Source organism: Lingula anatina, chromosome 1 (assembly GCF_051362555.1).
Source record: "Lingula anatina isolate TDL-2025a chromosome 1, LinAna3.0, whole genome shotgun sequence".
Classification (NCBI taxonomy): domain Eukaryota; kingdom Metazoa; phylum Brachiopoda; class Lingulata; order Lingulida; family Lingulidae; genus Lingula; species Lingula anatina.
The window spans coordinates 2,541,927-2,560,259 of NC_141767.1; the positions used below are offsets into that span (position 1 = coordinate 2,541,927).

General features: G+C 34.8%; 4 protein-coding genes across 5 annotated transcripts; 1 reads left to right on the top strand and 3 right to left on the bottom strand.

The window, feature by feature from the left end:
- Positions 1-234: 234 nt before the first annotated feature.
- On the bottom strand, positions 235-4,929 carry LOC106176466 (uncharacterized). Its single transcript, XM_013558859.3, has 6 exons — positions 4,727-4,929; positions 4,337-4,401; positions 3,629-3,781; positions 3,190-3,379; positions 2,766-2,893; positions 235-2,351 (listed from the first exon to the last, which is right to left on the bottom strand). The coding sequence occupies exons 1-6, from the start codon at positions 4,854-4,856 to the stop codon at positions 1,899-1,901; spliced, it is 1,119 nt and encodes a 372-aa protein (XP_013414313.2). The 5' UTR covers positions 4,857-4,929; the 3' UTR covers positions 235-1,898.
- A 117-nt stretch (positions 4,930-5,046) lies between these two features.
- LOC106163522 (CCR4-NOT transcription complex subunit 11-like) lies at positions 5,047-18,132 on the top strand. Its single transcript, XM_087001646.1, has 12 exons — positions 5,047-5,201; positions 5,873-5,978; positions 6,175-6,309; positions 6,640-6,759; positions 7,134-7,187; positions 7,678-7,793; positions 15,384-15,537; positions 15,932-16,138; positions 16,374-16,453; positions 16,658-16,727; positions 17,056-17,211; positions 17,440-18,132. The coding sequence occupies exons 1-12, from the start codon at positions 5,164-5,166 to the stop codon at positions 17,566-17,568; spliced, it is 1,365 nt and encodes a 454-aa protein (XP_086857772.1). The 5' UTR covers positions 5,047-5,163; the 3' UTR covers positions 17,569-18,132.
- LOC106163597 (uncharacterized) lies at positions 7,999-11,189 on the bottom strand. 2 transcript variants are annotated; one of them, XM_013541237.2, is made up of 3 exons: positions 10,839-11,189; positions 9,969-10,142; positions 7,999-9,693 (listed from the first exon to the last, which is right to left on the bottom strand). In XM_013541237.2, exons 1-3 carry the CDS (start codon positions 10,972-10,974, stop codon positions 9,485-9,487), a joined length of 519 nt encoding a protein of 172 aa, XP_013396691.2. In that variant the 5' UTR covers positions 10,975-11,189; the 3' UTR covers positions 7,999-9,484. The 2 variants fall into 2 exon arrangements, with proteins under 2 accessions (XP_013396691.2, XP_086857774.1); XM_087001648.1 differs by lacking the exon at positions 10,839-11,189 and adding an exon at positions 10,490-10,683.
- Positions 12,185-15,132, bottom strand: LOC106163596 (uncharacterized). The gene is made up of 2 exons (XM_013541236.2): positions 13,432-15,132; positions 12,185-12,978 (listed from the first exon to the last, which is right to left on the bottom strand). The coding sequence occupies exons 1-2, from the start codon at positions 14,108-14,110 to the stop codon at positions 12,929-12,931; spliced, it is 729 nt and encodes a 242-aa protein (XP_013396690.2). The 5' UTR covers positions 14,111-15,132; the 3' UTR covers positions 12,185-12,928.
- Positions 18,133-18,333: the final 201 nt, after the last annotated feature.

The following is an 18,333-nucleotide window of genomic DNA, read 5'->3' on the forward strand; positions in this document are numbered from 1 at the left end:
CAAAAAAATGGAATTTGTTTTCGTTGGTAGTTTTATTTAGAGGCCATTAGGCATAGCAGATGCAGTTTGGTTGCAAGAAATTTTAATATTGGGAATGCAAAACAAAATTATGGTGGGTTTTATTCTGTTTTTTCAGGCAGCATTTTGTATGCCAAAAAAAAAATCTCTCAGCGGCTGTACAATTTTTTTCTGCAAGCTCCATTTCCTTCAAACTGAAATAGCACAAGAACTAGATTGTGTAAAGAAACATTTATTGTTGAAATAAATTAAAGTACAATGTCTAATCAATGATTTTTGCATATAAATAAAAATAGCTATATCTAATATCGTGAAAAAGTGAATGCAAAATCAAACGTAAAGCAAAAAGAAAAGAGTTGTAAATATAAACTGACTTTCAAAAAGTCTATACAAAGTCGCATTAGGTCTTCTGTTTATCCAAGGCAGTAATACTTGAAGTAAACCGGGGACATTCTAGGGATTCCAAAATGATCTTTGGGACTATTAAAAGATATGATAACAGACCCTAAAGTGCAAGTTTGTCTACCAATACATCTATTCGAATAAATTACACCAACAAAATATTTAAATAACACTGAGATACAACTGTACAGTAAGTTGCTATTTGTATGACATTTCAGTTTGCTAGAAAAACACGATTGCCACAGGCCATAATCGGTATTTGTTGCCTCAGTTTTTTGGCCTTATTTGATGCCCAGGTATACCATAACACCCTGTAAGACAGGCTACATATACGTATATTGTAAATTAATGGTGCACACAAGTGCTAACACTATTGCATAGCTGGAATAAAAAGAGTACAACATTACCAAACTAGTTTATGAAAAATATGACTTTTTTTTGTGAATGATATACTTTTTAATGCGATGGAGGACAGTTACACAAGGGTTTGGATAGTCATATCCACTGAGAGTTGTAAGTTGGGATGTTGTGATGGCCTTACCTGTGTAACATGTAAGGTCAAAAACTGAGGCAAATTTATGTGGCATAGATACTGTACATGCCCCATTGCCCATGTTACATACCAAGTGTTTATAACAAAATACACAATTATTTCCAAACACATAATAACTATGGATAAATCACTCCCACCAAATAATGAGATGTAAAAAGCCTCATTAATTACAAAATAATGTTCAACTGTCTGCAGACAAAACAAGACTATTTATCACATGGTATAAAAATTCAATTCATGATGAGATTCCTTTCACTACACACTAAACAAACAATAAATGGGACAAAAACGTAACCACATAAAACTTCACACTGTTTTTTTCCTCACATTTTGAACAGCTTGATTTAAACCAGTTTCTTATTGCAAATATGTTTGCAGTCTGTATGTATTCAATAGTTGTTATCATTTTATAGTGTTATTTTATGTGACATGACAACAAAGTTCTTCATGATTCAGTTTGTTTGTAAATCAAAATATGAAAGTCAAATACCAAAGAAATACCATGTTGCCTTTAGAAAAAGAGCCATTTTAGTCTCATCAGCTAAAACTGAGTAATGCACACTACAGTGCTTTCATACTACAGTGCCTTCATTATGACTGAAACGATAACAACCTATTTTACTCATAGAAGAAATAATTGTGTTAAATACCAGCTATCTCAATCTTTCATCCAAATTGTTATAAAAATGTACGACTTAAAAGAAGATGACAAAAATATTTCTGACCAAAAAATTGCATTCTTATGTAAAGTAGCAAAAAACTGATGTTGGTGCACTGTATAATACACACACACAATTAAATTTCATTAAATAAAGGAACTATGCACCTTTCCATTTCTAAAGTATGTGAATAATTCATAAAATCATCAGTATGAGACCTAACATGATATCTGCTAGGTGCACTGTAAAGCTGCCGTTCTTAAAACTTAATCTTCTGCTGCATGCAAGTCTCTTGCCTGGCGTTTTCTAAGATGGTGCAAGCCGTCACTCTCACCATCACGCCTGGTGTCATCACTTTTGTTTTCTGGCAAGAGTATTTCTTCAACTTCATTTTCCTCATTCTCATCACTCTGCTGGTGTTTCCTGTAGGTTTCATTATTGTCCTGCTCTGCCTCTGTATCCTCTGACTCAGAATCAGACTCTGTCAGACTGTCCTCAATTCCCAGCTCCTCACTAAAGTTTGTCCTGTCATGGGACATATCTGCAAAGCTCAGTTCATCTTCTTCTTCCCGATCAAACGAAGCTCCCTGAGCTGAAATTTGATCCAATGCATTTTCCTCTTTTTGTTCCAGTTTATCAGCCATTGGCTCACACACGTCAGTTTCTTGGTTTTTGGACAAATGCTCTGTTGATCCACTGTCTCCTGCACCTTGACTCATCTGGAAAATGCCAGCGAATATAAAGAAGACATCAATGTCTAATCAAATAGTAGATATGTCTTAATATCTGCATTTTAATGTTTTTCAATCATAAGGATCTGTTTTCCCACTTATAAATGGTTTCAAAGGGGAAAATTGGAAATGTTTGTTTTATACATTGTAGTTTACTATATAATAGAATTAATGTTATCATTAGACATTTCTTAATGACTGGAATTTTGAAAAGTAACCAACTAAATCATTACAAGGACAAGTCTCCACAAATATGTCCACAATATCTACTGATATCAAATTTGATATTCCCTGAAAATAAATTCACCACAAAAAAGCTAATCCCTACCAATGGCAAAGTATGTATATTCTGCTAGTCACAGCAGCAAGCCACTGATGTCTTTAAACACAAAATAGACATACCTGTGCTACAGTCTCACTTCCCACAGTGGTCATTTTACCCTGCACCTGCTTCATTGCATCAACTATTCTTTGCATCTGAGCTTCGGTTTCCAGTAGCTTCTCCTGCAGCTGAAGCATCTCATAGTCCGCTTAAAAAATCAGAATAATTTAAGAAATGCCAAACTATGTTTACTCTATAATTTTTATACCCTAACACTTAAGTCAAATAGATAAATTTTCTTTGTGCCAATCTAGAGTAATCCATTGTATAAAATTTCACAAAAATTTTACAAAAATTTTATCCTTGTCATATTCATCCAGTATCTTTTGAAGTAAACTGTATATTTTCCAAGGACAACCATCACTACATAAGACTAACTTTCAAAAATCCAACAACATCTACCATCATTTTAATTATGAAATAGCAGCTGCTCTCTTTACTTACATATCTTTCTTTCATCTGCCTTGTTTAGCATAATATCAAGCTCTCTCTGTCTCTTCTTTTTACGTATGTACTCCGCATAATCCTCATCTCCAACTTCATCACTATCCTCCTCGGTAAAACTCTTCAATTTATCCGTGTACCACACGTTGTTCTTTCTTCCACCACTCTTGCTGTCGTCTTTATTGAATATCTTAAAATACAAAGTGAAAACTATCAATAAAAGCCAGCATTCAATTCAACATATAGATACACGCATATCTTACAACTTAGGAAAATCCACTGATGATGACATAGCTTTAGAATATTTGTTTTAAAGCACACCTAATTTGCCTAAGCTTGTAAATTGTACAGAAAATTATTTAGTAAATGATGCTGACCTTCTGTTTTTAAGGCAAACTCTGTTATTAATATTAAATTTGTCCCTATCATGCATACTTACCTTACAAAGTGTATAGATGAGATATATCACAATGCCAATGGTGTACACAGGCAACATCATGGTGACCATGCCTCCTCTCCCAGAGCCCTGTGTCTCCATGGCTTGTTTACGCATCTCTGCGGCTGCCCGCATGCCTGGGTGGGGGGTTCCACCCTACATAACACACACATAATTTACATTTCAAAGCTGTTGTTTTTACCACACCAAAAAAAAAATAAAATAAATAAATAAATAAAATAGAAGTAGTTAATTTGTTTAAAAAGTTGTTAATATCTTTACCAGTGGCAAATACAACAGCTTTTATAGTTTCTTCTAGAGTATAACCCAGCATATTAAATGATTTAAAGGCAAATGTGCCAACCTCTTTTTTATTATGGAAAATGTTAAATATCTTATTATCTTTCCTCAACAGTTATTTAGTTCAAAGTATTGATCTGGCAAAAAAAGAGTCATTTGAATAAAAGAAATTCATTCAAAGAGTGAGCCCTGATTAAAATTTCACTTCAAGCATTTGTATCATTATAAATAAGCTGGAAAATGGATTTTGTAAAAGATTCCTAGCATGCAATTTCATGCTTTAGCACTCCTATTTATGTTATCGACAGCACACATTATAAAAAATAAATAGGAGTGCAAATGCATGAATTTTTGTGTTAAAAGATGCCTGGCAACTGCTGCAAACAAATTGATAAATTAGTTTAAACTTACCATCATATGCCTGTCACTCATTGGCCCCGGCCTCATTTTTGGCGCATGTGGCATTCCATTTTTATCTACAGAAAATTAAAAGATATCTTGTTAACATCTTCCATTAAATATATTCAAAGAGGAAAGTTTAATATACTGGTTACCAAATTTGGCAATGTGGGTTTTAATCAGTTGCAAACTTTGGTTCATACTGAGTGCAACGTTGTGCATTTTACCCATGTAACTTCTAAGACAATTAGTGTATGTTTTAAATAGAAAAAAACCTGAAATCAGTTAAATTAATCATTGCGTTGTTTTCAAAAAAAGTGTTGGACCCAGTTGAGAAGCTCAATCGTCGTCAGGCTGATCAAAACCCCAAGCTTCTGAGTGACACTGAAGAGCATTGCTTACCCAACTTGTCAGCGTTGGTTTTCTCGCCAAACCCAAGTGCCCGTTTGATCATGGGATGGAAAATCTTCGGATAAACAACAACTAAACAGCCGACTACGATGCAGATTACAGCTATCGACTTAGCATCCATCTTCAGTCGACTGAAGCTTTTTTCCTATCAGATGCCTCGTTCTCGACAATCGTATTGGCTATGCACGTTTTGGGATTAAACGCCGGCAGCGAGGCACTTCCTTGGATAGTGCGGGAAATCGAAAAATCTAGGCCCACTTCACAAACATTATTCAAACTAACTTCCTCCAACACGACAGAGGTACTTTGTTCCCCTTTAATAGCCTTTTCAACTTAGCAATTACTGACATAACCATAAGGCAGGGTTTTTATTACGTATGATTGATTAATCATGAGGCACAACCACGCGTGAGAAAACGAGATAAAAGATGGCGCTGTCCTTGAAAGAGCTCGCTTCTCTTTTAAGGTAACACTTTCTTCGTTATTTCGTTTAGATGTGCGTCAATTTAGTTATGTCTAGCCACCATATGTTCATTCTGCTTGAAGGGGACACCGTTATGAATACATATGAATAAATATCACGATACAGCATCCCACCATATTCCTAAAATGAAATTGTTCTCCAGGTTGATGAAATAAAAAATGCAACGGAGGGTTGTGTGCCACTGTGTGTGTGTGTGTGTGTGTGTGTGTGTGTGTGTGTGTGTGGTGGTGGTGGTGGTGTGTGTGTGTGTGTGTGTGTGTGTGTGGTGGTGGTGTGTGTGGTGGTGGTGTGTGTGTGGTGGTGGTGGTATGTGTGTGCGTGGTGTGTGGTGATGGTGGTGGTGGTGGTGTGTGTGTGTGTTGGTGGTGGTGGTGGTGGTGTGTGTATATGTGTGGTGGTGGTGGTGGTGGCAGTGTGTGGTGGTGGTGGTGTGTGTGTGTGGTGGTTGGGGGGGGGGGGGGATTCGGCCCGCTTTCACTGGATTTTTATCTAGAGTTTCTTTGAAATAAAGGAATGCATTTAGATTTTAACAAAATATGATTAACTACATCAGTTTAAGAAGCATTGTGCCAGTATATACATGTATGCAGTGGGATAATAAGATGTGATACAGTACATTTACTTTACTGTTTTTGTTTTATCTTTACTTTTAGTGTTCTGTCAGAAGATGCAACACAAACCCAGACATTTGAATCCTTAGCTATAACACTGCATCATTATTTCAACAAGCAAGATCATTTTAAAGTTGGGACGGCTTTGGTAAGATAAAATATTGAATGTCTCAGAAAATAAAAACATTAAAAGCTCAGCTTAAACCATTTACAGTATCATATGCTTCAGTCGATGAATATAACATTAGTGTCTAATGCATTACATCATGAGTAGAATTAGTTTTGTTATAATTACTAAGTACATATTTACATCATAACTGAAATATTTCTCCATATTATTTCAGGTGCTTCTTCTTCAGAACCGAGATTTGCTTCCTCATCCAACACAGAAGCTGGCAGCTATTTTTCTTTTATTTGAAATGTACAGAACAGAGCCTGTTGCCTCCAACCCATTTGCTTCAGTATTTGTTCACCTTCTGGTAAGCAAGATAATGGAAATGTCATTTGAAATGAAAAAACTGGCAATTTAAAAGAGGATGTCAAGGCTGATGTTTTAAGAAGTACATAAACCTGTCAAATTATATATGTAGTATGATCATTGTAGTCAAGGTTGTTTCTTGATATAAGTGAACAGTATTGATCACTTTTCTGATGGAAGTTGATTTGTGTAGTATTGTTGTTCATATTGAGAATATTTTTAACTGCTCAATTTCAACACTTACTGAAAGCAAACTGAAGGCTTTGGTTCCAACGCTATACACTGTGTCTTTACTGATGACTGATTAAGTCCAAAGTGTCTATTCTTACAGAACCCTCCCATTGACCGCCAAGATGCAGGACAGGGAATGGACTTTCACTGGGTGATACCAAAAATCTCAAGTTCAGAGAGGTACTTTCTCTCACAGCTCATCTCAAGCCCAACCAAAGAGGTGAGAAATAGCTTTACATTGTGTTATAAGGTGCCATGCACAGCAGAAATAAATTAATTATTAAATTAGAAAAAAGTAAATTTGTAATTTTCGCCACAACAGTATTTTGTTTGTAAATTTTTGTGATACATACATTGTTGATTTAGTATTTTTGAAGAATGAGTTTTTGTCAGAAAGTACTGTCTTGTGAGTAACTGTAAAATTGATTTATTTTGTAAAAGAAAGAGACCAGGAATTGTGGATTGTAAAACATTCAAGTAATTACCTTATTTAAACATTGAACAATATATAATGATAAGTCAGATAGCTGTCATCATGATTTCTTTCCATCATTGTTTCAACCTTATGAAAAATAAAACAATGTTTGATTTCAGTTGTTCAAGAAAACTCCCACTCAAATACTGAAAATGGATGTAGGCAATATGCAGGTAATTTTATTTCATTTGTTCTTTTTAAGTTTTTATTTTATTAATCATCAGCCGCTAAAAAATGACTTGTTAAAAGTTATTGAATTTTTAATTAGCCAGGATTTCCTACATCTTACTTCTTTGCAGATTACCCTTTCATATATTTCAGGCATATTACATCTTTTTATTTAGAATGATTAAGTAAAAACCAGGTCAAAAAGTGCATTTTCTAGCATAGTGCAAGGAATGTATGTTATTATTACCGTGGCTTAAATCAAGTAGGATGAATTGTCTTTATAATTGTATTTGTAGAGGTTTTCTTTGATTACGTCTTTCAGTATTTGTATTTTATCATTTGGGGAATATAGATTAATTTGGAGCAAAATTTATAATTATTATTTACTTTCTTTTCTCAAAGTGTGTGTCTTTGTGTATGTGGGGGGGGGGGGGGGTAAGTCATGCTGAAAAGCATTTGAATTATTGTTTGATTATTGTATATTCACGATTTCAGTCGTTTGATGTAAGTGGTTTGCAACTTGCTTTAGCTGAGCGTCAGTCAGAGATGCCAGCGCAGAGTAAATCTGGCCTGCCTTGTGTGGTTCCTGACCCGGATACCAAGCCAATAAGGTAAGTACTGGACACAGATACAGCATGATTTTATGATTTTAGCCTAGGTGATCAAAATAATTCATGCCATTTTTTTTAGGGAAATAATAAACTGTAATTGATATATATTTTGAATATTGTTGTATTTAATGTTTAATTGACAAATACAAACAATATTGCAAAATTGCATTTTTTTAATATATCGATATTGAATAATGAGACTTAGTAACAGGAGAGTTGAATATTTTATTGCTATCAAATCTACCAACAAAACACACAATCTAGATGAAAAGAGTTCCGTATAATTGCGATTTTGGGACATTGAAATAGCTTCAATATTCCTTTATACTGCAGTAATTTAAGCAGTCTATGTATATTTATATCTTATTACCAGTGAATCATGGAGTCACTTACATCTGTACAATAAAACAATTATTTACAGAATCTCTTGCAACAGATTGGATCGAGTATATATCTTAATTTCACAACAATGCAAACAATGTATTTTTGATTGTTGGAAAATATACAAGTACAAACTTTACTGTTTATTCTACAATGCACTTTGATTGATATTTTGTACCCAGTAAAATATTCCAAATGGTATGGAGGATGAAATTAAATGTAAGCATGTTATAAAATTTAAAAATCATAAAACAAAAAACATATTTGAACAGGCTTAAAATATGTCAGGTTCTTCTTTCAAATGCTTAACTATGAAATAAGTTATCACGCTGCCTTGGAGAAAATAATGACCTGCATGCTGTATGTCTTATATAAGAAATATTTGTCTTGGACTTCATAACTTACTTATGCACTAAAAGCACAACATAATTAATATACTATTTGTGTGTCTGAAACTGCTTGTTATCTACCATCTGCACATCAGTCATAATAATTAGCTAATATTCTAAAAGCATAACAAAAAGACTAGTATTTCTATGACTATCATAATGTTTATATGGCTTATGGCAGATACCATTTGTAATATTTTCCCAAATTGTATCTACAAGCAATAATTACTTTATGTAGAATAATAATTGAAGAAAATATTGTTTGGCAAAATAATTTTAGAGATCATTTTGTTGCTCATCAATATTGTAGTTCATCACATGGATTTTTGCAGCAATACAAAAACCAGAGATAATGTACAGCATATGGAATGTGCTGAGTTGTGATATGTTGAACATCATTGTGTGATAAGAGACATCTCTAGATAATTGTAAGAAAATCGTACAGTCCCAATTATTCCTGAGGTGTAGCCTTTACGATGAGAATTGCAATATTCCATTATTATGCAAAGAGTAGAGCTCTGTGAGCAAGAAAAATTTATATCATTGAGAGAGTTTTGCAAAACTCCAAAGTATGCAGTTAGTACCAGAGCTAAGCTTACCCCATTGCTTTGTATACCATCCTTGAGTAGTACTGCCAAAACCCTGAAAGTTTATCTGATAATATCTAGTGAAATATCAATGGGGGTCCTTGGTAAACAGTACTGCCTTGAAACAGTCTCTGATAAAATCTACTGAAGTATGAACAGGGTCTTTGGTAAATTCTCATCCTTCACAACCCATGTATGATTTTTCTTTCACAAAAGATTCTAGTTCACAGTTTATGCCCATGTAGCTTTCTAAGGTGTGGGAATTGTATGGGAAATGTTAAAACCTTGCCCTGAAGTCTTTTGTCCAATGTATTCTGCAGGAAACGTCTTTGCATCATACTGAGGTCTCATAGACTACCAGTGAAGATGGTCTCTCCAAATTACTGCAATTTCTACAGTTCTGCCTTAGCTGGCAGTTTGAGAACAGTTCGTTGTTGTCCCCTAATTGGATATTTTGGCAGGAGTCCATCCTTGCGATGTAGTTCCCATGGTAGTGATGGTGATCATTGTGGTAGAGGCTCAGGTTGATGGTGTACACTGAGCCTGGATATAGTCAAATTTTTAAAAATTAAAAGTTTTTGTTGCAGATGTTATTTAAGGTTGTCATTGCTATTTGTTTATTATATATATTTAAAAGAAAACACAGCAATCCATATTGATGTGTAACATACTGGTATTCTATTGTTTAGATTAAAAAAAAAAAAAAAAAAAAAAAAAACGGAATATGAGAATACAATTTTAATATTTTCAATTAAAACAGCACAAAAACATGGAATTTTAGATATATGTCACATATTGTCATAAAGGCCACTTCTTACCTGACACAGAGATATCATCCACCATAGTGGAGTGGTAGCCACTCTCTGATGTAGAAGCCTGTTGGTTATAGGGGTGTCTGGCAGGGAAAGGACTACACAGCAGGGACCAGGGCAAGTTGATGAAGAACCCAGACTCTGTCTGTGTGTCTATAGAGCGAGAACACACATTGGTTCCTGCAAGGATAATTAGCATCCCAATTAGGTCGGGATTACCTCATCTGCTAGGAATTCTACTTTCAAATAATTTTATTTAATCACTAATTAATATTAGCAGAAATAAGCACTTGTTAAAAGTGAAAAAAGGAAAAATATTGCAAAGGAATTTTAGATATATGATAGAGAATTTATTCTCAAAAAATGTACTTTTACTAAGTTTAACATTTTGTTATAAAATTTGACTGTGTTATTATCGTGCAAATGAATTAAAAAGCAAGACTTAAAATTTCATCTTTTGAATCATTAAACTGCTCTCATTTCTTCCAAGTGCAAATCTGTAAATAACTTTCCCAGTAAACTACTACCTGGATGTACACCTGTAGGCATGCCCAGACATGCCCCCCTTTGTAGCAATTATAGAAACATGGACATCATTAGTGTTTTGATTTGGTGACCTTATAATTATAAAACAATTTAACACACAGGATGCTCAGGTAATATACTATTATCTGCTAGCGTCAGCACATTGCACCACACCAACAATGACCCTGGAGGAGAAATGGGGAAGCCCCTACTGAGCAACAGGATATGATCTAATTCCCAAGGAATGTTCTACCTGACCTGACCACAACCCACCTGAGCTATGATAGATACCCCTAGTGTAAAAATGATCATCCCCAGGTGAATGAAATCTCCAAGCTGTAAGCTACATACCTGTTGCATCATTTGCTAACATATTCTCCACTGGCAGTGAGGTTTGGCTGTAGGCGTGGGCACCTGTTAGAGCTGTCGTTGATTCAGTGCCGTTAGCCTGGGACTGAGTCACCAAGATGCTTTCCTTACAGCCCATTGTTTGATTAGGTTATGATTTAGGTGTGACTAGTGATAATATTTCCTCTCTGCCTCACATCTTCATTGCAATACTGTCCTATAGTTCTATGTACACTAGTAGTAGTATTTTGAGGTCACTTTAGCCATTTCTCCCCTCCTTGGCCATTCAAAGTGCCGCCAGCATGTGCATCAACAACCTCAGCGTGTGCTAAGTGTGGTGTATACAGGTAGCCGTGGCTATTTTTAGAAAGTGATATCATTCACATTGATAAGCATAACAATACTAATACTTAGATAAACACAGCTTCTGTTGCTAAGAGACTGTGGCCTATATTAACCAATACCTGTAGTGTTAATGGCCTGCTCTAGCTGTCTTATCATTTTGAGTAAATTTGAAGTGAGGAAATGGAATTCTGCCTGAAATACTTGGTGATTTATCACTTAATGTCATCCAGTGTGTATATAAGAGAAGTTCAAGCTCATCTTGACATGACTAAGTACACGTGGCTTGACTTATGCCACAACTCTCTTTATTTATTTATTTGTTTGTTTGTTTGTTTGTTTGTTTGTTTGTTTGTTTGTTTAAGTAAACATTTGAACAATTTATTTATTTATTTATTTATTTATTTATTTTAATGCAAGGGTTCTCTGTATATTCTTGCCCCCTGCATCTATCCATGTCTATCTCGGTACTGTCACCATCAGTTTGCACTTCTTCACCCCATGACTGTCAAATCATGTGTCTACTTGAAATTTCTTAGGAGATTTTGCATAATCAATTGAATGTCAATTTTCAGAGCCAAGGTTGCATTTTGCTTAGGTTTCTGTTTGATTTGTCCTATATCCTCAAAACCATATTTTTGTAAGAGCGGAATTTAGCCAGGAGGTTTGGGTGAAATGCTGGTCTGAGGGGTTAAATTAGTTCAAAAGTTTCACTTTGTTTTACTGAAAGAAATTACCCCTTAAACTAACATTAAGATATGAAATATATTAATGTGTTTTAAGCAAAAGACTTCACCCTCGTTCTTTTTCTTGTGACATTTTTTTTTTCATATAACAAGGTGGTTTGTTTTCTGGACCTTTTAAAATTATTTATGAGATAGTTGAAGCAGTTGTTAGGTATTTCTGTAAAATATTAAAAGGTTGAATCTTTATGTTTCAAAACAATTTTAAGATTAATATTGATATCATTTATCATTTTTAAATTAAAAAAAAAAACAGCCAAAACGGAAGCTTCAATGTTTATTTTCTATGAAACTGGATTTATTGTTCTCTAATAATACACTTTGCTTCTTCAACTTGATTTCTTCATAAATTACTTACAATTGACACAAAATGTGCTAAAAATCAAAAGAATGTCTAAATTGCAGCTCTTACCTCCACATATAAAAATGCAAACCTACCTAAAACCTGATTCACAATTATTTGTTTTAACAAAGAAGGTAAAAAACTGGAAGTCACACTATCCAACAGCCAAATTTGATGTCAACTACCTATGTAAATGTTGTTATCTTTCATGTCAGATAAATCAGAGAGATAAGCAAATTCTTTACACTGGTTCTTATTGTTAAGGACAAAATTTTGTCATCTATCTAAGAAGAATTTTCTGTTTAAGTACACTGATGTTAAATATACATGTACGGGGTAATGGATGGTTGGAAGAATTCTAGTTTGTCAGTTCATATCCACTGTTAGAAAATCTTATATAAAAGTGCACTTCTACTACTTTTTACATTTATTTACATATTCATTGTCACAAATGTCTACAGTTCCTCGTTTCTCCAAGAAGTGCTAAAGCTTAGGCTGAGGTATTAGTATTTGTATTCATCCTGCTCAATATACTGCCATATATAGTTTCTGTCCTTGGTTTGAAACTATCCTCCATAGAAGGCTGAGTTACTTGTATCCACCCTGCACAGTATAGTGCCTCATGTTATTTCTATATCCTTGGTTTCAAAGGATCCCCCATAATGTTAATTGACTGCCACTTTAGGTAGCTGGATTCCTGGGAGTTCACCAGAATCTGAAAATATTACAGTTATACTTTATTTTATGAATAAATGTTGTTGGAGTTTCTTTTCAAAATTTTCTAGTGAAAAAACAAACAAAGTGCATAGTAAAAATATGTTTTAAAAAATGAATCCAGATTGTCTAAATTTGATAGTTTATTTGATGTAGTAAAAGCTTTACCTTCAGCAAACACATTAAAAATGTGGTACTTCACAGACAGGTCCCACTAATATTTATGATGAAGGTACAACGTAGTTTTATTTAAAAAAAAAAAAAGACAAGTAGAAAAGGAGTTGCAGATATGAAAGTCAAAAAGCATCTATTTATTGCATATTTTGTGCAATAAAACTTTACCATTAGCAAATGCAATAAGGATACGAGACTTTACAGAAAGGTCCCATAAACATTTATAAGGCAGACAAGATAATTTTATTTTCAAATAAATCAGGTGGAAGAGAGTAGCTACCTGAACTTGCTTGGTTCAGCATGAAGGGATGGTGTTCTTTCACCCTGAATGGCCGCAGTAGCATCCTATTATTTGGAGCCAGGGGTGGCTTGGATGTGATCATTGGGTTGCTTACAAGAGATATTTGACTCCCTTCACGGCTAAAGCCGTTCTCTGAGCTTACGTCGCTCTCAATGTCTTTCAGTCTGTCTGTATGGGTTGCAATACTGCACATGCTCCAGCGGCTCTCTGGTGTTGCGCGGCCCTGAACTGGCGTGGAAGGAGGGAGGTTTAAGTCACTGATGTCACTGTCTGTAGTGTTTGTATTAAAACGGTCTGTATGCTGGTGATATTTACTAGCTTGATATAAAGTGGACCGATCTTGCATTAGACCTGGAGCAGGACTCACTGCAGGCAGCCTGCAAATTTCGTTCACAAATCCAATCCGAGCATTTCTCTGCTCACGAATTTTCTTCCTCAGTTTACGCGCCTCACTCAGTTTGAGGCAGTCGATTTCCTCGCGTTCCTCGGATGTCCCACAGTACCCATGTATACCCTTCTGTCTCTGCATTTTGGGCCTCTGCAGCTGTGCAGGGTTTGAAGCGACTCCTTCAGAGACATCAATCCTGTGTACCTGGGTGTTCAACCTGATCCTGTCTTGTATGGAGAGCACCTGGTGGCCTGATGCACCCGCTCCCATTGTCTTATATTTCCTAGTAAACTTTAAGTACAAATTAAATTCCCATTCCTTGCCTGTCGTGGTTGTTTCCTAGAAATCTTCAAGCACTAGGCACACTTGCCTCTACTTGAAGCTACACAGAATACATGAATGACAAGGGCAGACGGCTGAAGCAAAAATCTTAATCAGCCCATCAAGAAATACCATTTATTTTTCCAGGTTCAGTCAATGAAATCAATACAATTTTAAAGAAAGGGTGCATTGTATTGTCAAGCCCTGTTAAATTGACCATTGCTCCTAATCAATTGTAATTTGTATAAGTAATTAGTTGGGTTATGGATTCACAGTAGGGGAGCATATGACAGAGGGCAGCTAATTATGTCTTTGTGGACGTAACATGGCCTTCTGTACTTCAAACATTGTGTATAATTAACTCATTCATTGTTCTTCTCAGTTTGTTATGTTGTTTTCTGTTTTTCGACATTCCTTGTTGAGATAATGTACACTTACTACATGTATGTCCCCCACTGCTGTGATGTATGTTTTTGTTTGTTTTATCCGTAAATGTCACTAGACGCAGGGCAAATACTTTGCTCTGATAATGATTGACATGAATTAACCAATATTTAGTCTGCTTGGCTTTTTTATAAAGCATGCATAAGTTACTGTGATATTGGAAATCTATTCACTGATGAAGTAGTAATAGAAAAACAGTTACTCAATTACATGTTTTAACACAGCTAGTGAATTGTAAAAAAATGCAACTTTGTTGTATGACAAAAAAAAATAGAAAATTGAACTTGATTGATAATTGAATTGGTTAAAGTACTGAATTCCTTATACGTGATTGCATGTTGATGTTGTAAAGATTGCACAATGATAAATCATGAAGTGACGATAAACAATAAATAATTTATCAACATATTTGCACTATTAAGAAAGGAGGTTGTAGAAAAAATCACTTATGCAAGGCACAATTGATATGTTGGTTAATGAGGCTAACCATTTCTAATGGGGAGGAAATCGGTTATTCTATTTTGCACTTTGTACATTTCTCCCCCCCCCCCCCCCTCAAAAAAAAAGGAAAAAAATTTTAAAAAAAAGAAAAAGAATGCTAAAATTTAGCTTCTATGCACATAAATATTACATGTTTAAAAAATAATTTCATCTTCTGGCCTTGTTTACAGAGTCCTCATCTTGCAGGTTATATCATCCTGATGTGAACACCCAAATGATTCCCTTAGGTTCAATTTGCTGCATTCCACTAATTATTTAATTTATTAATTTCTTGTAGCTTTGAGCAGTTTGGCAAGCCAGGTGCTATCAATCCAGATGTTCAGAGGCAGACCATAGAGGCCCTGCTGACCCCAAACAAACCTCCATCAGAGAGCTGCATGAAGCCAGAATTTATAAGACTTGCCCCTCCATTACATATAGCAGAGGATGAGGTGAGTATGAAATAATTACAGTATTCTATACTGAAACAGACATGCTTATGCAGAGTGGGATGATGTTAAAGGTTCTCTGTCATAAAAATTGCTGTTCTCTGGTTTCTTTTTGAAAAATTTACACTTTCCCACTCGGTGCCTCTACATCAGTCTCTAAAATGAAAACTGCTGAGTCATCCTTAATGGACAAGAAAAGTAAAGAATTTATTAAAAGACATTATTGAGATGTTGAAATAAATTGGCTTTTAACATGTGTCACAAAGATCAATATTTATGTACTTTTCCCAGTCCTTCACCATATGTTACTTTATTGTACAATAAAGTGAACAGGTAAACCTTGTTAATAACAAGGTCTATTTTACAAATTTATAATTTTTTTTCTTATATTCCGTAGCTGCTCTGGATGAATCCAACAGAAGTAGAACACCGCCCATCTTGGGATGCCACCATGTGTGTCACCAACTCGGCAGGCGCGGAGGTCCGTAGACTCATGGCCAAAGCTTTCAAGGGACCACTGCTGTTACAGCAGCAACAACAGTTACTGGGAGAGCTGGAAAAAGACCCCAAGCTGGTGTATCATATAGGTCTTACACCTGTGAAGGTTTGGTATTTTTACTTACTCAGAATGAACCTTTTTTGCTATATTCAGTATGAAGGTGGATCTGTTTATGAATTTCTTTCACTAAGGTCAATTTGTTTCATTCAAAAAAACAGTAAATTATAAGTATCTTGATGAAGTGTCTTATTTTTGCATACATTTTAAAGCAATGACTCATAGTAAGATTACCCATGTAAACAAAATAGAAGGTATTTATTGAACATATTATAATTTCCAGCTTCCAGACCTGGTGGAGAACAACCCATTGGTTGCTATTGAAGTGTTACTCAAATTAATGCAGTCCAATCAAATTACTGAGTAAGTGCATATTTGCCTTGGTGTGAGGTTTATTTTACAGTGTGTCTTTACACCCGTAGAAAACAAGTCATTTTTTTTTTTGCAATCAAATTAATTTTTAAATGTTATTTGTTGTTTTTTATTTCTATATTAACTAAAAGAATTTAAAACTTGATGCATTCAAAATGTTTCATCCAGTATTTAAGTGATTTTGCCATGTTTCAGGTACTTCTCTGTGTTAGTCAACATGGAAATGTCTCTGCATTCAATGGAGGTGGTTAACAGGCTCACTACAGTAAGGATTTTAACACTCAGTTTTGTATACATTTAGATATGATATTAAGTATTTGTGATAAATGAGACAGATTATTCAAGGCACTTTTCATTATTTTTTTCATTACTTTTTCAGTAATGAGTACAGGTTGACGTTTAAAGATTTAAAGCATAATGGATCACATATTGTTTTTGGAATGGATTCTTTGAAATCTCAAGTACTGAAAAGACTTAATGTGAATGTCTAAGATCTGGTGGTTCATTCACCTTTACAATTTGCTCATTTCAATGCAGGCTGTTGATCAACATCAGAGTTCATTCACCTTCACATTTTGTTTATATCATTGCAGGCTGTTGACCTACCATCAGAGTTCATTCACCTGTACATTTCCAACTGTATAGCCACATGTGAGACCATCAAGGACAGGTACATGCAGAACAGACTAGTGCGACTGGTCTGTGTATTTCTGCAGTCACTCATCAGGAATAAAATTATAGATGTCAAGGTCAGTAAATTTCTTTTTGGTAGCAAGTAGTATAGTCTATTCAGAATTACAAGCAAATCTGCATGACATATTTAAAAGATTTATAAATATTTATATTATCTGAAATCACTGTAATATTGGTGGCCACATGTAATTGTTTCATATTAAGTAAATTTTAAGATGTATTATTAGGATGTCTTTGTTTTGAGAAGGGAAATAAATGTTTTTGTATTTATGTTTGTTTTGTAGGACATATTCATCGAAGTTCAAGCATTTTGTATAGAGCACAGTCGGATTCGTGAAGCAGCTGGTCTTTTCCGATTATTAAAAACATTGGACAATGGTGAACAACCTCCACCTCCTGGACCAACCAAGTGACTTTACACCTTTCACAAGTTCCTACCAGAATGCGAAGAGAAAGAGTTCTATATCAAATCCCGTGGCCCATGTAGCCGATCCTGTCATTGGCCACATTTGTAAACAACCTCCAAAGTACTATATATTTTAAAATATATCTTAAAAGAGGTTTTTCATGGTCTTTAGATAGGATGATGAAATAAAATTATTCTGTACTTAGAGACTAAATTAATGTCAGTCAAACACATTTTAGTCCACCTCCAAAATGGTGAAATGGGACAGACATCATCCACTGACTGACTTACAGATAAAAAGCATAAGGCCAGTGTGGAGATGTGTACTGTTGGCCCAGATGTGAACCATTGCTCTGGAGGATTCCTTTTACTATGTTGTACAGGATACGAATGCAATGAACCATCTCTGTTGAACAGTTGAAGGAAAGTGGGGGAAAATAGGGTTCATTTGTCAGTTTTCTTCAGCTGATATTTTTCCAGGGAATAGTCATCTGTTATCTTCAATACCAACTCTTATGGAGCATGTCCATACACGAAAATGAGTAAATTCAGTAAAACATTTTTAAAACCATGTAGTTATTGTGTTAGTTACCGAAATGAGAAATCAAGTGACACTTAATTGTCAGTTTAATATCATGAACCCATTAACTGAAATCTTCATAATTGGTGAAGTGAACCTCTGAACCAAGAGCTACTTAGGAATTTGTCAACATGGATAATTTTTAATCACCTCATTCACAAACACTCCTTGCGATAGGTCAATCTGGTCTAC